We start from the raw sequence: 20,987 nt of genomic DNA on the forward strand, positions 1-20,987 counted from the left end.
AAGGTTTCACGCTGCCGTCCGATTTGTTTCGACGCCCTAAAGAAAAGGAGGAAACGTTAAAGGAACAGGAAAGAAGAGTCCGTCGATGGTGCTTCCGGCGAGGAACGAGAAACTCCGACGCTGGAGCCTTTCTCTCTTTTCCTCTGTCGCATTTGTTTTCGTCTAGACGGGGGAAAGACGTGTCGCTTCTCTTTCCGCCGGCTTTTTCATTCCGCGGCGAACGTTCTCTGTTCGCTGACCACTCTCCGGTTTCGAGCTAGTTCACTCCGTGAACGAGATCCCGCCACGCGGAGCCCGAGTCCTGGGGCCCGGCGTGTGTGTCCGTTTAAAGAAAACAAATTAGCACCATTCGAAGTGAAGGCCCGCGAAGGTTGCGTCCAGCCATCACGGTCACCTCAGGAGCGTCGAGGTGAGCGTCGCGATGATCGTGAGCACGATGGCGGACCTCAGCTTTGCGCTGCTGCCGTGCTGCATGGCTGCTGGATTCTCGCCTGGAACACGAAACGGGGCACAATGCTCGTTATCGGATTTATATCAAATTTTTCAGAATAAGATTTGTAGAAGGAATTTTGTACATTTAAGGTTTGTAGAAGTTTTATCGATGCTGAACGTTTGTGGAAGGAATTTCGGGCACTTAAGGTTTGTAAGAGAAATTTTATAAGTTTTGAAGGTTCGTAGAAAGGATTTTATAAATTTTGAAGAGTTTTAGAAAGAATTTTGTAAATATTCAGGGTTTATAAAAGGAATTTTCTAAATTTTGAAGACTTATCAAAGGAATTTTATATATTTTGAAGATTTGTAGGAAGAATTTTATAAATATTCAAGATTTGTGAAAGATATGTTGTAAATTTTGAAGACTCATAAATGTAATTTTGTATATTTTGAAAATTTATACAAAAGAATTTATAAATGACAATTTTACGAAAACGTATCTTTAATCTGTCAAAATTATTTATTTCGTAATGGAATATCATCTTTTAAAATGAGCTCAACGAAGTGCAATATGGGGTACTTCTACACAATAAAAGCTCGTAAATTCACACCTTGGCTCTGTATTTGTCTAAACCTTCCTTAACCGAGCTGTTGACGTGAACCAGATCATTTATTTTCCGGTTCGATGTTCTGCGGGGACTGTTCGAATGCTAAATCTCTCACAGCCAATTTCGTGTTCAATTTCCAAAAATCTATTACCGTGTGCCGCGGGTTTCTCAAACTAAAACTGGAGAAAACATAAAAGATATTATTTTGTAATAAGTACAATTTGTTTAAAACTGAAAGATAATTATCAAAAGTTCTGTAAAACACTCGCAATTTATAAAACTATGCTAAATAATTTTCCATTAGTATTAATTTGTATTTGAATAAAGAACATATTCAACGTTAAAATCCATATTTTTAGAACACTTTCTATAATATAAGGTCACTTTTGATAACGCGAGTAGTATATGTTCTTACAATTAGTCAAAGCATCACGTTCGCCAGCATCTTTGTCCACTTCTATTCTCGATAATTAATTCTGCGTAATTATATCTTGTAAGCCTCTGTCACAAAAAATCTTCTGCCCTTCGAGCGACGGGCAAATTAATGAACAGTAAAATCATCTGACTAAGTGACGCTCCGATCGAATTACTTCATTCGACGCGAATCTTCGCACGCACAATTATTACCTGATCTTAATTCGATTATCGACAAAGAGGACAGTGCTTGACTGTCGCGTGATCATCGATTACAGAACCCCGCTTTTCTCTGGAAATCTGCAGTAAAAGGTACGTTTCCAAGATTCAATTAAAACTTGGTTGCTCGTGGAAAAATTTACAACTCTGTTTACGTCCCACGCCGATGAGCCAATTTTCACAGCTAGCTTCGGATCTCACGTTTCGTTAATTGGACCCATCGAATTCTCGTGAAATAACTCGTCAAGTACGTTTCCGTTCAACCGGTAGAAACAACTTATTTTTCCAGCCATCACAGATGATTCAATTCTTGTGAATTATCAGTATGCAGTTGCCATCATCCGTGAAAAGTTTTTTATATGTAGGAGTAAAATCAATCATTGAAATGAAAAAGTCTTGCAATGAACTGTAGTCTTACATTGAATAAAAATTATAATTGTTGAATTAGCACTAGAACTACCAAGCAATTAGAGTGATTTATTTCCAAGATTTCCTAAAAATTAGGACAATACGTTTCTTGAGATCTGAAGGGTTTCCAAGTCTTGTATCTATGTAAATACACGGATTTCATTGACAATCTTTCGCAAAAACACTCTAGCAATTTAAATTCTTGCAAAATAAACATTCTGAAGTGGGTAAATTTGATCCTTCCGGTAGTTTTAGTGTTAAGAATCAAATACACATCACGTTAATATATACATCATAATACTATCAATATCAATATAATAAAATTTAAGATGAAGCTAGTTTTCAGTTTGTCCTGTACATTTTTCAATCTCCTAAAAAATTATCATCATATTATTATACACGAATAAAACTTTTTCATTCAAATCACATCCTCATCCTTAACAGTTTTCGACATAGCTTCATGATATTAACTTTCATAGGATCGTTTTACCTCTTTTGTTTGACTATCCTATAAACTGGAAGTTTCGTCGAAACCAAAGGTACACTGTTATAGAACGTTCTGTATGAATCTTTTTCGATTAGTGTTCCCAAAATTAAGTGTCAAGTTATTAAAACCTCCTCCAATGAATCAGCCATAATTAAAAATAGTAAAATTTCAATATCAAAATCTATTACTAGCGGAAACGCCGGTGACACATCGAGTGTACTCGTAATTCTATCGCCAACCGATATTTTCGCTTTAATTATACCTTTATTATACCCTCTGTCGCCCTGATCTCTAAATCTGACGAGTGGTAATTTCTGCGTTCTGATTTTTAATGAAATCCGACATTTCCGCTCCGAAACGAGATCCTGCGAGAACTTAGCCCCGATAATTCGAGTCGTGTCGCCTTACATATAATTATACGGCGAAATCGAATTAAGAGGACTTCAACGGGTAGAGGAAGATTATGGATTAGCGAAAAATCAAGAACCGTACATTAATCCGGCCTAGATCCAGGTTTTATGATGTTTTTCCATTCCTTTCTCGGCGTCGTTCATCATTCTCGCGTCTCCAGTCGCCTCTTTGCCCCTTTTTCTCCCCTTTCTCCCTGTCATTTCCTTAATTGCTGATCCGTATTCGATTCTCGCGACCAGAGCTCCGTTCTTTCTCGCACGACGATGAATACCCGATTTTTGCGGCAAGTTTCGCTGAACTCATTTCTCAGATTTCTAAAGGTGGCATTGAATTAATAATAGATCACGGGCGATCACGTGAAGCAATTATTTATTATCGTGATTATTTACAGAAATAATATATTCAAATTTATATATTTAAATTTATGATAATTGGAAAACTTGTCAGCCTAATTACCAGTTATTAGTGAATTCATTATTAAAAAAATTCATTTCAAGGGATGATTTTCTTTCTCAGGTGTTAAATCTTTTAGTTTCTTTTTGCAGTCTGATTAATCAAGTAAATACATAGATTTGGCAAAAGTTTGTCTTTTTTAGTTTTAGTCAAAGTTTCAGTGAAGTCTACAAATTGTTTAGAGTAAAAAATTTTGTTGATAATTATATAATTAATTTTTATTTAATTCTTTATGCTAGAACTAATGTACCAATCGAAATAACTGGTTTAAGTTTTCTTTTATTTTGCAATCATTGATACTTTGAAAGTATTAAACGTCTGAAGTTATTTTGAAAATAAATAGCCTCACTTGAATATTATAATGAATATATGGAGAAACAGAAAGAAAGATATACAAATTTTTATATAGATTATATTCAAATGGTGTTAAATGCTCAGTAGCTGTAATGTTAAAACAGTTACCGGTGAAATTGCTTCGTTCGCGATTCGGTAGTTCGAACATTGTTGTCCTCATTAACTTGGCCAGCCGAAGTGAATTTAAGTCCCGGCAATTTGTAATATTGACTGTGAAAATTATTTTCCGGCGCGTAACCAGGTGCTCCGCCAACTCGACAACTTCAAGCGCCACTTTTGAATGCTGCCGACCGTGCTTCGCGAAATTTGTGAGATGTGTAAGCATATACACATTTTATATTTCACTATATACTGGGTGTGCCAAATGGGTGATAAAACTGGGCAAATTTGTCTATGTATAAAAATAAATTGAAAATGAAAACACAAGTTTGTCGTTCCATATCCTGTTTCTGGGTACATCAAATTTTCTATCGGAAATTTGTCGGGTGAACTTTTTTATGACTTTCCAACCATATGCAAATATCAGTACACGTGTATTTGACGAACTTTTAATAATTTGCAATTATTTCTACATAGAGGAAAATAATTTTGTACGGTTTTATCGTTCGTTGATTCACTTTGCATATATTGTTTTATACCGGGTGGCCTTATAAATTTAATAACCTAGTATGTATTCAATTATATAGATGAGTGAAAATAATAATTATATAAATAAATTGATTATATACTTTACTTTAAATAATTATAGTAAAGTACAATTTTTTCCATAAGTGGAGGACTTATAAAGATTTTAAGATCACCTCGAATTTTAAAAAAATGGTGTTGCATTTTTTTATTTCTAATGAAATAGTTGGGTTGAAACGAATTTGATTACCATCAGTCTTTGATTTTTTATGAAAGGCCATTTAAGAATAAATGAAGCAATAATGCAAGAAAATGTAAATATATATTGCAGTGATTTGCTTCATACTTGTTGCACTGAGATTCCATTAATTATTGTATTTAATTACACATAGAAACTTGTAACTGGAAACTAAATATGGAAATGAAGGAAAATGCACAAGCGAGATATAATAATGGCAAGAAGTAAGTTACTTAAAATATAACTTTTTTTCCAAAAATTACACTACAAAATAATGACCATTAAATTTTAATAATTATAAATAAAAAGGGAATGTGTAATCGGCAAAATAAGTGTATAACATTTATTAAATCACAGATGCAGCAGCTACAACGAAACTCAATATGAATAATAGGCTGATTGTTATTAGGGAATAATTATGGCATTTACGCAATAATACTGACGTTTACTTGTGTACAATCATAACATCAAAACATTTGATTACATTGCTCTCGCGATAATACTGATTATATGAGACTAAAGTAAAGTAAATTCTTGTTTGCTCAGCTTTACTTTTTCAATTAATATATTTTTAAAGATTGTCTTTCTTCTATACACTGTTGCCATTTATTATTTCGTCGAAATTTCGCCGAAGTTATACTGCGATAAAAGTTTGTTTCCAAGGTTTTTTAAAATTATACTCCTAAATTGTTTATCCTTTTTATGGAATTTGTAATAATTAAGCTATTTATGCCCAACAGCCATTCATTTCTGAGATGGTAATATTTTTATTTCGAAGATGTCTTTGCATTCAACCTGAGGAACGCATTAAATTTTTAAACATTAAAATTAAAACAGTGAATGTTGTACTATTACTTTACAATATTAAAATGAAAATATTTTGTAAATGAAAGCATAATAATTTCTATTTTAAGGAATGTGCTCGTACCACAGAAGAAATATTTTTACCTTTATAAGTATCATTATCTTTATGATTATAATTACATAGTACCAAATACTGCGACCTATATAATTGTTTCCTTCCTTTCATCATTGACAAATCATTAACATACCAAGCTTCCCGAATACAATTCTACACTAAAAACCAAATTTATTAAAGCAATTAATTTTTAATTCCTAGGGTAAACATAATCATAAGAGCAACATAGTATTTGCCTTCTTCGTCAACCCTTCATCTACCGTTTGTGATCGATACAAACACTCCCAAATGACCAATTCAGTATCCTCTGTCACGTTATAGTACATTCTACTTCTAAAGCTCTATAACTTTAAAATCAAAGTAAAACGAAATCTATGTTATTTTGATTTCTTTCGTTTTACAGCAGCGTAATATCAATAGCTTGCCAGTTGTTAAGCATACTGAATCCAAAAACCGTTTAACGGGCTTGCGATAGATAAAGGCTTAATAAATTACTAACGATAAAGTGTGTCTAGCGAGCGTAGTGGAGAAGAGATTGCAAAAGCAGGAGTTAATTACAGTGTTCGAGGGAAAGTCCCTTGTCGAGTCCTACCGTTGTTCTTCAACAAAATCAAAATTCGCGGCAGTGCCTGACACGCCCGATCCCATCGCTACAGGTAATGCTCCGCGATACGAGGAAGCTGTGGCAACGCGGAACGTCGAAGAGGGCGGGTTTGTTAGCCGCGACACACTCGAGCCCCGCGGGCGGCGCGTCCCTATCCAAGAGAACGACTTTGCACGACCACTAAAAAACCCGTATGCGAAATGAGCTGCCAAGCACCCACGGGAGATTCCTTCTGTCTATTATACATGACCGCGTGCGCCGGTCCCGTTAACTACGTCTCGCGAGGAGAGCTTTGCAAACTCCTCACGCTCGACGTCGCGTCCAGAGCGGCGGAGGCCGTCGCAGAGAATCATGGCGGTCGGGGACACGGGGACGGCGAACTCCTGGCACGAATGGGGACCGTGGCTCTAAAGGAACAAGAACAGAGAGAGCGGAACCATCCCGGTGTTCGCGGAGCTTGCGGCTACGGTTATTAATGGGCCGAGCGTGACATCCCGCGGAATAACCCCCTTTAACCCCCTCTAGTACTGACAAAACGGTAGCACACTTCATGGGTTGTCCCATCAGGGGCGCTAACTGGGTCAAGAGCTACACACTTTCGAGAACGAGGTTTTTACTGTCTCCTCTTTCCCCTTTGATACGTGAATTACCGTGATATTCGGTGACGATCGACCCTTAGGAAATGTTTTCTAATAGTTCGATACCTCTGGTACAGATTAAACGGTGGCAATCTTTATAGGTTGTCTTATTATGGGTGCTAACTGGGCTAGGGATTGCATGTTTTCGGGGACGAGGTTTTTACTGTCTCTTCTTTTTCCTTTAACACGTTAACTACCATGATGTTCGCTGATGACCGACGCTTCCAAAATGACACGGTTTTTACAATTACAAAAATACAGTTTCCAAGTAATTGCAGTCTTTTAATACAGGCAAAACGATGGCAAGTTTTATAGGTTGTTTCATTATAGGTGCTAACTAGGCTATTAACTATCCATTTTCGGGAACGCGGTCTTTTTCATCTCAAGATTCATCTAATTAATGATTTATTTGGGAACATCTGTAAAATACTAAAATCCTATTTATGCAAGCCATGTTTACGATATTATGAAGTTTAATAATCAGTCCATAGCGCAAAGCGTTAACCCCTTGCCCTATGATTTATTTCTGAACTCTGATCGATTTAACTGCTTTGCTATTAATAGTTTATTGAAAAGAAAAGAATATTCTAGACTTATTCTAGGTCAACGTGTGCTCTAAGGTATAATCATTGATAACAGAGGAATAATATGTAATTTGCATTGAAACAAATTGAATAACACTTGTGTTTGTTAAGTTCTATTTGAAATCTTCACCACCAGTCTGACATAACATCCTTGCTACACCTTTTCCTGTACTCCTTTGCTCATCGTCTTTTCACGATTTTTTCAAGTTGATCCGCTTACATCCACCTCGTTTTCATCGGCTTTCATTACGTTTTTACCATCGCGGGTGTCCCGACAACTTGTAAACCACCCTCTGGAACTCTCTTCCAACCCGTTTCTTCGTGCTCGATAATTATCTCTAAATGGCGGAGACCGTGCTCCCTAGTCTGGTTAGTTCGGAACACGCTCGGATCGCGGCGCGATCTTGGCTTCTTAAGGACTTCGGGTAGCCGTAGTTTTCGTGCGTTCAATTTGTAGGAAATGGACGCTCGATTTGGGTAGTTTCTTACGGATCGGGCGATTCACTTGGCACGGTTAGGCGGGGTTTGTTGAATTAAGGAATATTAGCTACTTCAGTTTGCAGTTAGGTGGATTCTTCGGGTTTGGATTTGGAATGTAATATCGTTAAAAGATTTTCATATTCTGTAGGTAGATGTGGCAAGTGGATGAAAATAATATGACCTATAAAGATTATTTATTAGTACGTGTGGAGTTACTTGAAAATTGTTAAACTAAAGTGTTATGTACTTTCTATGAAAAAAGTTTGTACTTTATTCTGTCATATAATAAATTGAATATGTTTTGTATGAGAAAATGAGGAAAACAGGTAGTTAAGGTACAATTTTGTATGAACTATAAATTGATTTAAAAATTACGATTATGTCAGATTTGCGTTATTTTTATTGTGAATGATTTATATTATAAATTATGTGCAATTGAAACATTTACACTAATTTAAGAATTTCTTTTCTGTTTCTAAAGATCCTAACTTCATAACGGAATGAAAATAATCTTTCGCAGAAACCATTGTTACATTCATATACAACGTTCTACTGCTCTTGAATAATTCATGTGTGGAACAATTTTCACGTCCTCTAACAGAAAACACGAGAATAGAACGGTTTGAACAAATTACATCTGCATCTCGATTTACATTTTCTTGGAAACAAGGTAATTTGGATAAAGAAAATGAAAAACCAGGAGCATAAAAGTTTCATACGAGCATTCGAAATAAAAGAAAAATGTCTTTTTTTTATTTTCAAGGAATTTTTTCTTAAATCAGGCAACACAATCACAAAATGATTTATTATGATTACAATGCAGATCTTCATGCAAATTCAAATTCTTAACAATCTAATTAAGAAAATAGAATTGCAATAGAAAGTACTTCTCCCTAACAAATACTATAAAAATACACTACGCTATAAAATATTCGAATATTTTATTTAATATTCTTTCGTATTGCATGTTTGCATATTCAAATTTCTCATAATTGAATAAAAATCCATAGTCTAATGATGACCTTAAATGGCAAGTCAATTCATCCGTGGAACGTGTCCGTGCGATGCTGGTTGCCTAATCGCGCTGAAGTATCTTCCAGCCCCTAAAGCATTCCACGCTGGAATTAGTTTGGGAAACGGTGCGCTCATCGACAACTTCTTCACTGGTTATAATAAATCGGCAGGAAGTTTCCGGCAATCGAGACAATTGAAAGAGATAAGAATAAGCACACCGAATCGAGTGAGGCTAAAAAAAGCGGAATGGGAGGAGGGAATATTCGTGGATGCCCTGTGGCGTCTCGTGTCGAGTAATATGCCCTGTCTCCGGTGAAGAGCACATTCAATTAATAACCGCAATGCATCCCATGGGAAATATATATTAATTACAAAAAAAGGTGTATAGCCAGGTGGGAATATAATCGCGTATTCTGGGTGAACTTTAAGTCACAGTGAACTGTGCGGGGAAAAAGTTCCGATAAATTTATAACTAGATTGAAGACGATTTGACAAAAATGAAAAATGCGGTTGTTCAGAAATTTCATTTTGAAATATATGGCAATTCCATATTTTCCTCACATTTTCCAAAATTCTAATCTACCTAAGTATCCGCAGTTTAATTACATATTTTTATACAATTATAGGAAATTTTAAGTGCAAGCATTCTCCATCATAATTCCACATTTCCCTCGCATTTTCCACAATTCGAATCCGCCCAAATACCCACAGTCTAATTATCCCCTACATGATTCAACAGCAACCACCGCACCGAAACTTCCATTTCAATTGCCGTGTCACAGAATCTCCATCGAACCAGCCAAGTCCCCACTAAATGCTCGCTCCAGCAAGCCTCGGCCACGAAAACGTGACCGCGCGCGCGGCCATTCGAAATCCAAAACACTCGGCCGCATCGTTGAACCACTTCCACCGAGCGAAAAGAAAATAATTCAACAAGCCAGCGGCACGGTCTCTTGATATTCTACGTCGCCGGTCCCCGCAATCTACATAAACGTCGCGAAATCACGGTCCACGGCCATTTTCGTGGACCAGTTACCGAAACGGCGATCTTCCCGAGAAACGCGCAGCGTTCGGAGAGGACAACCTCGAAATTCCGTGGCCCGATTTTCCAGTGTCGAAACTGTCCGGCGATTACGTTCGGGATCGATCGTAATTCGCAACCTCGCGTCCCGGCGGCGTTTTCACGGGGCACGGAGACCGCCCGCGCACTGGCCACGTACGACGACGACCGACGCGGAAGAACATCACGGCGAAACGCGCGGAATTCCCTGATTTTGAATGCGACTCGCGAACCTGCGACCACTTGTCAAGCAAATTCGCATTACTTCCAGCATTACGGTCGCCCTTGTAGTTACCTGCACACAACACCCAGGGTAATAACTCTCTGGTCTGATGCATGCACGGGGCTAGGGAGATGCATCCTTCGTTAGGATCGCCTCGGGTGATTGCGGGTAGTCGCACGATTCGACGGAAAGGGTTGGTCACTGTGAATGACGCGGCATTTGTATCGCAGCTTCGATATTAGTGAAGAAATTGTTGATAAAAGGTGTTAATGATAAAGGAAAATGTTAAAAGTAGGCGATTTATGGGCGACCTGAGGAACAGAAAATGTTGTTACAGTATGATTCTTCACACTCTACGGAACAAGACAGTTATGTACCCATATTTCCGAAGACATCGGGAAAGTTGTGAAAAATGTAGTTGCAAGTATTTCAATTACAAAGGCAGTTTTGCGAAAAAATTCCAAATTAATTTCGTATATTTAACACACACGCACACGCGCATACTAATAAATCCTTCGAATCTCAACGTATTGTTCTAATTTTTACAGAAAACTGGATGTAAGTCACTGTAATTTCTAGATAGTTTCAATGTTAATGTTCACTGCTGTCAAATTAAATCGGACCATTGGAATTCTACCATGTGTGCCCTCTTCCAGAGACATTTAATTCCGCCTCGACATCATCACGGAGAGTTCAAAGGATTCAAAGGCAGAGCGCGTCGCATCGGGACAGCTCACGTCGCGCCTCGAGGCGGTTCCGTCGTTTCGCGTGGCGCGAGGAGGACCTAAGCCGCCCGAGGAACTTTTGTATCCCAACGAAAATCGCGTGTAAGTCGAATCGATGAGGTCGCGACCGATACACGCCGCTAAACGTGGGCTTTGGACCCGCGGATAGAGGAAGCTTTTCAAGTTTCAGCAGATACGGCGGAGTTCAACTAGTTTCCGCGCGGGCTTTTCGCGGTTCGGATTGCCGGAAGTATCGGGAGCTTCCGCGGTGAAGGCGTTGCGCATTATTTACGAGGGATTACCGTGAGTCGGCTCGTCGGGATGGCGCGGGGGTGGTTCGATCATATCCGAGGAGAGGCTTTCCGACTTTCGAACAATGGAACCCGGAAGGGCGAAACAATTTGCACGGTCCCGTCGCGTATCCGCGAAATGGAAAAAAATAATCTCGATGGATGTTCTTTATCGGTTTCCGTTATCCCGCGAGAATTATGCGCCTGCATAGGTATCCAGCTAATGGCTGTGCGGAACACGCGTGACTGTTTTAAATGAGACGCCGCACAGTGCAACCAAACGGTCGTTTTCTAGACAAAACTCAACAACTTGAAAAGTATGAGTGATACAAACAAATGATTCAGACAGAAGTTGTAAGGTATAGAGCTAAACGTATGGTGGTTATATTTTGTTTGCATTATGGGGATATTATAAAGTTTTTTCAATGACAATGGATATTTGCGTGTCTATTCAAACGTTATATAAATAGAGAAATGGAATTTATTTGAACAAAATTTTTATTTTTCAAATGAAAATCATTTTGTGTAGCAGGGACTACTTAGCAACGCATAGGTAACCTTCAATTTTCGTTACGTGAATATTCTAAAGTAAAAGTTATTTTTGAGAAATGAATTTCTTAAATTATTTCATTAAACACATAATGATTTTTGAACTACGACGAACGAATACAGAATATTGGAAAAGGCATCAAATAAACATTTAATCCTCTCTAAACCGAATTGTTTTCGTGACTATAAAAAAATGTATGTGGTGTAAAATTAACAGATATCTATCTGTAAATACAAATTAACAATGTATTCAAAAAGTTTAAATAATTGTATTAAAACAAATATGACGCTGAACTTTCACGCTGCAGCGTATATAAGTTTAAGTTAATGAGTTACTTAATTTTATTCACCACTATGCTATGCAAAACGAAATAAATCAACAAGATGCTAATATATTGTGACCTCAAAGTCGCACGGGCCTATAGAGAATTAAAGTACATTTTATTATAAAACGAAGTCTTCACTAAAAATGGACATCATCTAACATTTTCTACTTACATTCACATTTCTAAAGTCATTATCTCTACATATTTTCCACCAATTCCGAAAAGCCGCGCGCTTCCATTCGTTCCACGAATTACACCCGCAGGTTACGATACTCTTTCCAAACTTTTAATTCTACTTTAAGACTATCCCATGCCCCGCCACAAGTCACAGGGTTTCGGGCAACGTAAACTCTAATATAGAGGATCGCTTAGCAGCTTATCGGTAGGGTCATCTATCGAGTGGCTGGTCCCGCGTATGCTTCAAGTTATAGTGAATGCAGGGTGCGCGCTGTTCCTCACTGATAACGGTGTTTGGAAGGCTTGAAGGTGAACGGAAAGGTTATAGTCGGGCGTGTGCCGGCTGTCGATTGAATTTTCCAGACTTTTGCCACGCTCGATAATTGATTTTCCATGGCTTTTCAATGCCGCCGCTGTCTATTATCCGCTCCCGTGCCCCTTGCTCCTTCGTTTCTCCTTCGACACCCTTATTTTTTCCCCTTCTCCGCCCTTTCCTTAATTTTTTTTTGCTCTCGTTCCTTTTGGTTTATGAAAAGCGAACCGCGAAATGGGGGAACGGGTAATCGAAACAGCGTGGCTGGTGGACCAAGTCATGAAGACTCTGCCGATGACGGCTGGCTCGATTGCCATTCGCGGACCCCGCTTTTCCGTACCGATTTTCATTTCCCTTGAGACGCTTGCGTAACCGACAGCGAACCCCCTACTCGGCGAGCAGCTACTCCAAGAAAATTGTCTACCGGGCTGTTATTAAGCGCGCCACGCTTGAGAGCCACTCGTACCGAACAACTTCCGATCGGGGAGCCGTCAGTCCGGTCTCCTTTCTGTAAACGCGAGTTTGTTTGCAACTTACAACCGACGAGATCTCCGTCAGTAGAAACGTTCAATTGCCGAGCGAGGTATTCTTCCGGATTTAACGAGGAAAAGCACGGCTTTGTCCAATCCATCATGATTTGTGCGCGATGTTGCTGTCGATGGTTATGCAATATGCTGTCGATGGGGCAAGTGAGTTTGGGGAGCGGAGTCTTGTTTGACGTGACTGTTTATGGATGAATCATTTGGTATTTTGAAGATGGATGTTTTTCACGACTTCGTGGATACTGGTGTTTAGGGCTATTAAAATGTTTAATTATAAATTTTGTGGATTTTTTAAAGTATTTCTACGAGGTGGGCCGATTTTATTGAATTTAATGCAATTCACTTATTCACAGTAATTTGCGGTAAGTGTTGGAAGGTGAGAAGATGAATGGAGTGTTTAGAAATGTGGATTTAAATAGATATAGATACTGTACTTCCAAGGGGATTTGATGTAGACTGACTGGTGGTAATTCGATAGATATTGAAGTTTAGTGTGATTTAGAGTGGTGAGAGATTTTTTTGAACATTGTACATAAGTTTGATTGCAATTATTTATTAATAAACTCATTGAAAAATTTAATTCATGGGTACAGTTTGCTAGAAACTTTTACCTTTAGAATTTTTGGTAATTTAATTTTTTTTGCTTTTAAAACTTATCAAAATATTTGTCGGTAATGCCTGTTTTTTAAGATTAATTCGGGGCTTTAGAACTTCAAATATTTAAATGTGAATGGTCAACAAAAGTATTTGCTGAATATGATAGATGTTGCACAACTTTCCAGCCGAATTGCGTTTCAGTTCGTTTTAAATATTTAATGAAACACAATGAACATGGATTCATTTAATATGATCATATTTTTCGTTGATATTCCCTTCAGAAAGGAAAGAAAGAATTTACGAATGTGTTGGAAAAATGACAGTTAGAGAATATGCCTGGAGGACACTGAAAATTTATTCTATAAATTCAAGCTTTTATTCGCCCATTAAGAGAATGATAAAAAGCATATTACTGACTCGACATAGTCTGTCTGAATGACCCAATGTTTTTTTGTTTCATAAAGAGATAAAATTCAATGTTTCATTGAATGTAACTTATTAAAATATCGAATGTAGTTACCAACTGCTCTAGATGTAATGGAAACTCATTCTACATTCATTGAATTCTGCTCATTCAACGATTTCATTTATAGCATTTTCACCATTTTATACGTTTTCCTCTTTCTAACTTGCAAAAACGTAGAAACGAGTAATACCAATTAAATTTCTTCGCGCGTATGATCACTAGACTGTGGTTACTTCAATTATAGATTGCTTTTATTAACTCTTTAATTTATTTGCGACTAAATACTGTTTCCCTGTACTTTTTTGTAAAAATAATTTTGAAAAGCTTATTTAATATAATATTCTTACATTAAACCTTATAACTGAAGTTTAGTGTTGATTTCCCTTTGGTTCCGATGTATCAATTGCTCATATAAAAATGTCGAAGCGAGATATTCAAAAAATGAAGGTGGTTTTAAAGAAAGTTTCGAATAACACGTTACAAGGTATTTCAAAGCTTGAAATTACCATATTCCGTAATGAGGAGAAGGTTCCATAATGGCAGAACGTTTAGAACATCCCTTTGAGCGGCTATTCGAGCAGCAATGACTGTAAAGAGAATGATGGAAAAAGAAAATCGCGGGTAGTAAACGGTGAGATGTGAAAAAAGCGGGAACGCTTGGGGAAAAAAGTGGCAAAGCAATAAATCGAGGGGTAAGCGCACGATGGTTCCTGAGATCCTGATCGTTAAATGTGCACTGAGGTTAACCGGGTCCGAGCGAAACCATAGTAAGGAGGTTAAAACAAAAGAAAAGTCACGGAAAAAGTTGAGAAAGGGCGGACACGGGGAAAGACCAAGAAATTTCCACAGAACGCAATCCTGCTGAAACTTTCAAGGCATGTCAGGAATCAAATGTAGATGTAGATGTATAGAAATGGTTGAAGTATTTAAATTCATAAAATCAAACTTCATTATATTTTTAAATTATTTGAATTCGCCGAATAAAACTTCAAATTTATTATATGTAATATATTTTATTACATTTAAAATTGATTATATTTAACAGTCTTAACTACTTAGTTTAAGCGATAGAATTTTGAAAAAGGAAGATCTGAACTTACACAATGTAACAAAAGATTACATCTTTATAGATATAAGAAGATACTGTAAGATATGCTATCGAATAATACTGCATGGAATAATAAAAATAGTATTTTCTTTCAAAAGTGTGTACTGCAAATATGTTTGCAATTAAATTTTCATTTCCACTATTGATTACTGAGAGATATTGGTAATCAGAACTGAATAGTAACACTCGTGTAGTACCCAAACGATAAGCCCTATACCTCCAGTTAGGGGAGAAATAGGTCGAAATCACTATCAGGGACGAACCCCCAGTAAAAATTGCTCCGTCGTTTTTAACCCTCGAACCGTTGACCGGAAACAGACACAGGCCGATACTGGGTCACTTCTGACTCACATCAGAATGTTTATTGCGCATCCTTTTGATCCAGAGTTTTGATACAAAGCATTCTACTGTATCGTTCACATAGTTTATAGCATTCTTAAAAGTAAAATATAAAATACATTTGAAATCATTTAAATAATTATTAATATTTCACATTTTTCGAAAACTACAAAATAAAATCTATACTTTGACAGATGATAAAAATGTATTCAAATAATTCCTCTTTTCCAAAAAAGCAATACAAGGACATCGATGAATGGAACTTTCAATTGCAATAGTTTAAAACGAAAAATATGCGACTCAAGCTTTGCTATCACTGAAACATGACAATTCTAACTGTCACGTTGAAGAAGAACAATCTCTAACAATTCCTCTGTGTGTTTCATTAATTTCTAATGAAAACGACTGAATGAAAATAATTCTGTATTCGCAAAGCAAACATTAATATTCCGGATCTGAAGTAATTCGGTATTTCATGAACGAGTATTAAATGAATTCATGCGACTAAGGCACCGAAGTCAACTCGTCTCTTTCGGCCGCAAAAGAACTTTTCCCTGGGGCGTATCCCGGCTAAATGGATTATCTGAACCCATCGGCAGGACTTGCCCGTGGGTCAATCAGATAGTAGGCTAACCTTTTTTCACTTTCGCGTAGAAAGGGGATCGGCGATGAATCAGCGAGAGGGTAGAAGGCTACAACGAATTGTTAGTGAATGAAACGATTCGTAGCTCTGTTGATAGTTGCGTTACCTTAAAAAGTAATTTGGTTACACTTACGAAGAACAGAAAAACAGGATGAAGAAACAGAATGGGAATAAGGGTATAATTCCTTATTACACGCTAAATTCAAGGAAGTTTCTAAGGAAGAGGACATTCTTCAAGAGAAAAAAACACTGGAAGGTCTTAAAACTGCGGCTGCAGATTTTCACAGTGCCGTTGACAGTCTCGATTAACATCGCCATAGAAAACACTTAGGATAAAAGCAAGAGAAGATAAAATAAAAATAATAGTGTAACTCAGTGCTATGATCCAAGTTCATAGAAGTTTCAAAGAAACAGGACATTTGAAAAGAAAGAAAACTTTAAATGGCCTGAGAATTTCGACTATTAATCTTTATAATCCCGTCAGTAATCGCGAGTTACATTACTACAAAAAAGTAATGATAAAAGTAACAAAAGAGAACTGAATGAGAACAAGAATATAACTCGTTATTACAAGCCAAGTTCAGAGAGGCTTCAAAGAAACAAGGCGCTCTAAAAGGGAAAGGAACACTAAATAACTTGAGAATTACGATTATTATTCTTTACAACGGCGTTGGCAGTTTTAAGGCGCATTACCATAGAAAAGTAACATTCTCCTTACGAGTCAGGGTAACAAAAGAAGATAAAATAGGAACTAGAATACAATTCGCAGTCGCGGGCTCAGTTCACAGAAGCTTCACAGAAAGAGGATACACTAGAAGAAAGAAAAAAGTTCGAGCTTGCGATTACTATTAGTCGGAATCCAGTTAACAATTTTAAGATGCATTACCATAGAAAATTAACATGCCCCTACAAGCGAAGGTAACAAAAAAGACAAAACTGGCAGTTACAGGTCCAGTTCACAGAAAGAAGACACTCTAGAGTCTAAAAGAAAGAGTACTCTAATTCAAACTTGCAATTACTATTATTCAGAATCCCGTTAACAATTTTAAGGCGCATCACCATAGAAAATTAACATGCTCCTGCAAGTAAGGGTAACAAAAGAAGACAGAACTCGCAGTTACAGGCCAAGTTCACAAAAGCTTCAGAGAAAGAAGACACTCTAGAAGAAAGAGTACCCTATACCAAAGAAGAGTAACACGAGTGGCCCACTTACACGGTATGTCGCACAGACGACAGGGCTCATTGATTACGGAGCGCAGCGAGGGCGGAGGGTTCGAGGAATAAGATAAAGGAATTCTGTCCCGGGTACGTCTCGATATTAGCCGGCGTAAACGGAGACAAGCGGCTCCGCTTATACCGGAAAAATGGATCAGAGACGAGTGTGCTCGCGTTTGTCGTTTTCTGCGAAAATACAAAGCTCGCCGGGATACATGGACTACGGGGCTGGATTCAAAGACGTGACGCTGAGCGAGCGAGCGAGCGAGCGAGAAGCTAAAGGGGTAGAGGGGAAATGACGAGGAAACGAGTAAGGAAACGGGAAAGCGGTAGAGAAGATTGCGGGAAAAGGAGCGGAGTCGAAAAGGGGGATGACTCGAAGAGGGAAATGACTCGACCTGAATATCTCCGGCGAACTTTTCCATGAATACGCCATGTAGAGGGAGGTGGGCGCGGCGGGGCATGCGAAACATTGCGGTTACCCCGAGGATCGGAAACCGGAAGGGAAATGAGAAAGGACAGCTGACGAGGTCGAGCCGAATCAACTGCGGAAGGAGTATTTTGAAACCTGCGGAGGAAGGTCATGAGGTAATCCTGTGCCTTTTTCAGCGTGATTAGTGTCGAGTTTGAAGTTTTTGAGGTGTGTGAATGTTGTAGCGAATAAATGACGCGAGGAGAATGGCGGTGATTATTGGTGAACTTTGGTATTTACCGGGTATAGTGTTGAATGTTTGAAGAATTGTTCTATTGGAATTAGATGTATTTATAATTATTAGGGAGTGGTTTATATGTATTAATGTAAGATATTGACATTATATTATGAGCATTCCTGGTTCATTCATACGAGATTGAATAAATATTTTACTGAATTATACGCATTTACTTGTTACGATAACAGAAGAATATTTAGTCTCCTATAATTTCATCGTACATAACATAAAGAATATATTTTGTCTCATGCATTGTCTGGTATAATATATTATTATGCTATTTTCACTTCAGAATTCCAAAAGCTCAAGAGTACAAGTGAAAATATAAACACGATCGTTCATACCGTACCTCCGCACTTTTCACAAAGAAAACAGGAAGTACAGAGACCAAAAAAACTCTTTCCCACTTTAGTTAATTTGAACGGACAGAGTTCCACGCGGCAATTGCAGCAGCCCGAAAAAGAGATATCGAATTCCACGGGAACACGCGAACCAACGATCGCAATTTTTCCGTGGACACGGTTCATGTTTATTCATGGGAACAGTCAGGATTAAGATTACAACGAGACCGGGCTATAAAGAGTCTGAAGGCTGACCGCTCTTTTGCATTAGGTACATCCGATGGCAGCGTACATTTTTTCACCGGGCTAGGCTTTGAACATACGTCAAAGTGAATTACGCGACGTAACTGAAAATTATGCGTGTCGGGCTGGCAGTACTCGCGGCGGCCGTCGTATTCATCGTGCTATCTCGCGAACAGGCCGCGAAACAAAATCTCACCGGCCGGAAATTACGCGACGCGTCCGACCGAAACACGGCAAATTCTTTCACGGTGACATTTTAATAACCAACGATACCATTTTTAGTTCGGGATAAACTCCGTAGGAAAAAACGGGAACGTTCCCGGACACCCGGAGCAGAAATCGGTTCAAAAGTTTTCGCGGCGGTTTTGAACGGCATGAATAATTTCGGAACTTTATCGTTGCGAAGGAAATTATTTAAGACGACACTTTGATCCTTGATCCCTCGAACGACTTTATTGCGACCGGAAATGAAAAATTCACGCGTCCCTTCGCGAAAGATTATCTTGACGTTCCATTTTTGCAGATGCAAGACGACTATGATCTTTATCAAAGTACGAGTAAAGTAAAACGAAGGGGATTTTCGGTATTTTTTGTTGTTGTATTTGTTAGTGATGTAAATAGGCGATATTTTATGGTTTATGGGAGGATTTTGTAAGTGTGATACTTTTTAATGTTAGAACTGATGCAATTAATACGAGTGTAATTGACATGGAGTTTTTATGAAAATTAAATTAACTAAGTAAAAGAATTGATTTCTCAACAACTTAGGATAATTAACACTTCGACGATATCAATAATTGCAAAGTAAAGAAACTAAAATTAGTTCTGTTTCAGATCTTCTAATTAATTTATTTTAAGAGATTGCTTCTAAGGAAGAATTAAATATATAATTACAAAATTTGATTTTTAAAGCAAACATTTTTGAAACGCCACTTTGTCGTTCAGTGTAAGGCGCAATTAATGTAGAGGTAACAAACTTGGGGTTGAGAAGACAGTGAATTAATGTCGCGTCGGATTTTTTAGAACTCAAAATTACAGCCATAACAAAGTTTCCTTATAAGGTAGTCTGTCAAAAAGTAATTAAAGGAGGAATACTTAAATACGCTCAAAGGGATGAGTCAACACGATCCAAGGAAGTCTCATCAAGGATATTAAATTACAGAACCGATCCCGAAGTTATAGAATTTTATACGAGGGAAGCTCTTGTTGCCGAGGACGGTACTTGTATCTTCTTCACGCAGTCCGTTCCAAAGTGTAATATGAGTAAGCGGAAAAGGATATTAGATAGAAGAATGGATGTTAAGAGGAGATTGGACAGAGTCCAAGGAAAATACTGGACAATAGTGCAACGTAATGAAATATAAAATGTAATAAATGAAGTGTTCAGTGTGTTGTTGAGGAAAGTTTGTCCGTTTTCTCAGGAGACGTTTGCAGAAAAAATGACTAAATTTAAATTGCATAATCCGCAAAATACTAAAATAATATTAATAATATCAATATTTAATGGATTTCAAAGATGCATAGTAATTATTAGGAGTAAATTGTTTGAAATATATATTGCAAATAGCTTTTTTCTACTATCTATATAATTCACAAGTTATAGAACAAGTTATAAAACTGATACGAATTCTGCTCTTTATCTCAATATTTAAATCAAACACACTTTCATTTAGATTTTCTGTGTTCAGACTTTGTACTTCAAAGTCAAATTTTTAATATGAATTTAAAATATATCTAATACGTCTTCTGTTTCAACGAGCTTTACTTCCTATTAACTGTTATTGTCTTCAGTAGCAAACTTCTTTTGCTTCATTATGTTCGCAAATAAAAACTTTCTTTCGCTGTATAACATGCTTTCCCAATTAGTTAAGTTAATTCCTGAATTAACGGCAATGCGGCTGTGATTCGCAAGAATAGCCACGGAAGCGAGAACAAAAAAGCTCGGAAATAAATTGGCGGCAATGGCGAGACGCAATGTTAGATATTACTCGAGTAAAACATTATTTGAAAAACAGTAACAAGAATATAATAATTAATCATTATCCGGTTACCTGTTATTCAAGTTATTCGTTATTTATATGGTGAGACTTTATTCATTAATCAAATACAATTCGTCATTGCTTATTCACATATCCAAATTCAGTTAATAACAAAGCAATGTCATTTACTTTTCTTACGTTATTATTTGTAGAGCTGGGCAAACGTTATTCAAAATCACGAATAAGTATATTAA

General features: G+C 37.4%; 1 protein-coding gene across 2 annotated transcripts in view; it reads right to left on the reverse strand.

The window, feature by feature from the left end:
• Window positions 1-317: 317 nt before the first annotated feature.
• Window positions 318-20,987, reverse strand: part of LOC116425342 (zwei Ig domain protein zig-8) — a 382,900-nt gene continuing 362,230 nt past the window's right edge. For both annotated transcript variants that reach the window (XM_076366653.1, XM_076366654.1), the window contains one exon: window positions 318-491. In XM_076366653.1, the coding sequence (XP_076222768.1) occupies window positions 391-491 (101 nt within the window). In that variant the 3' untranslated portion in view covers window positions 318-390. The remainder of the gene's footprint in view (window positions 492-20,987) is intronic.

Source organism: Nomia melanderi, chromosome 4 (assembly GCF_051020985.1).
Source record: "Nomia melanderi isolate GNS246 chromosome 4, iyNomMela1, whole genome shotgun sequence".
Classification (NCBI taxonomy): Eukaryota; Metazoa; Arthropoda; class Insecta; order Hymenoptera; family Halictidae; genus Nomia; species Nomia melanderi.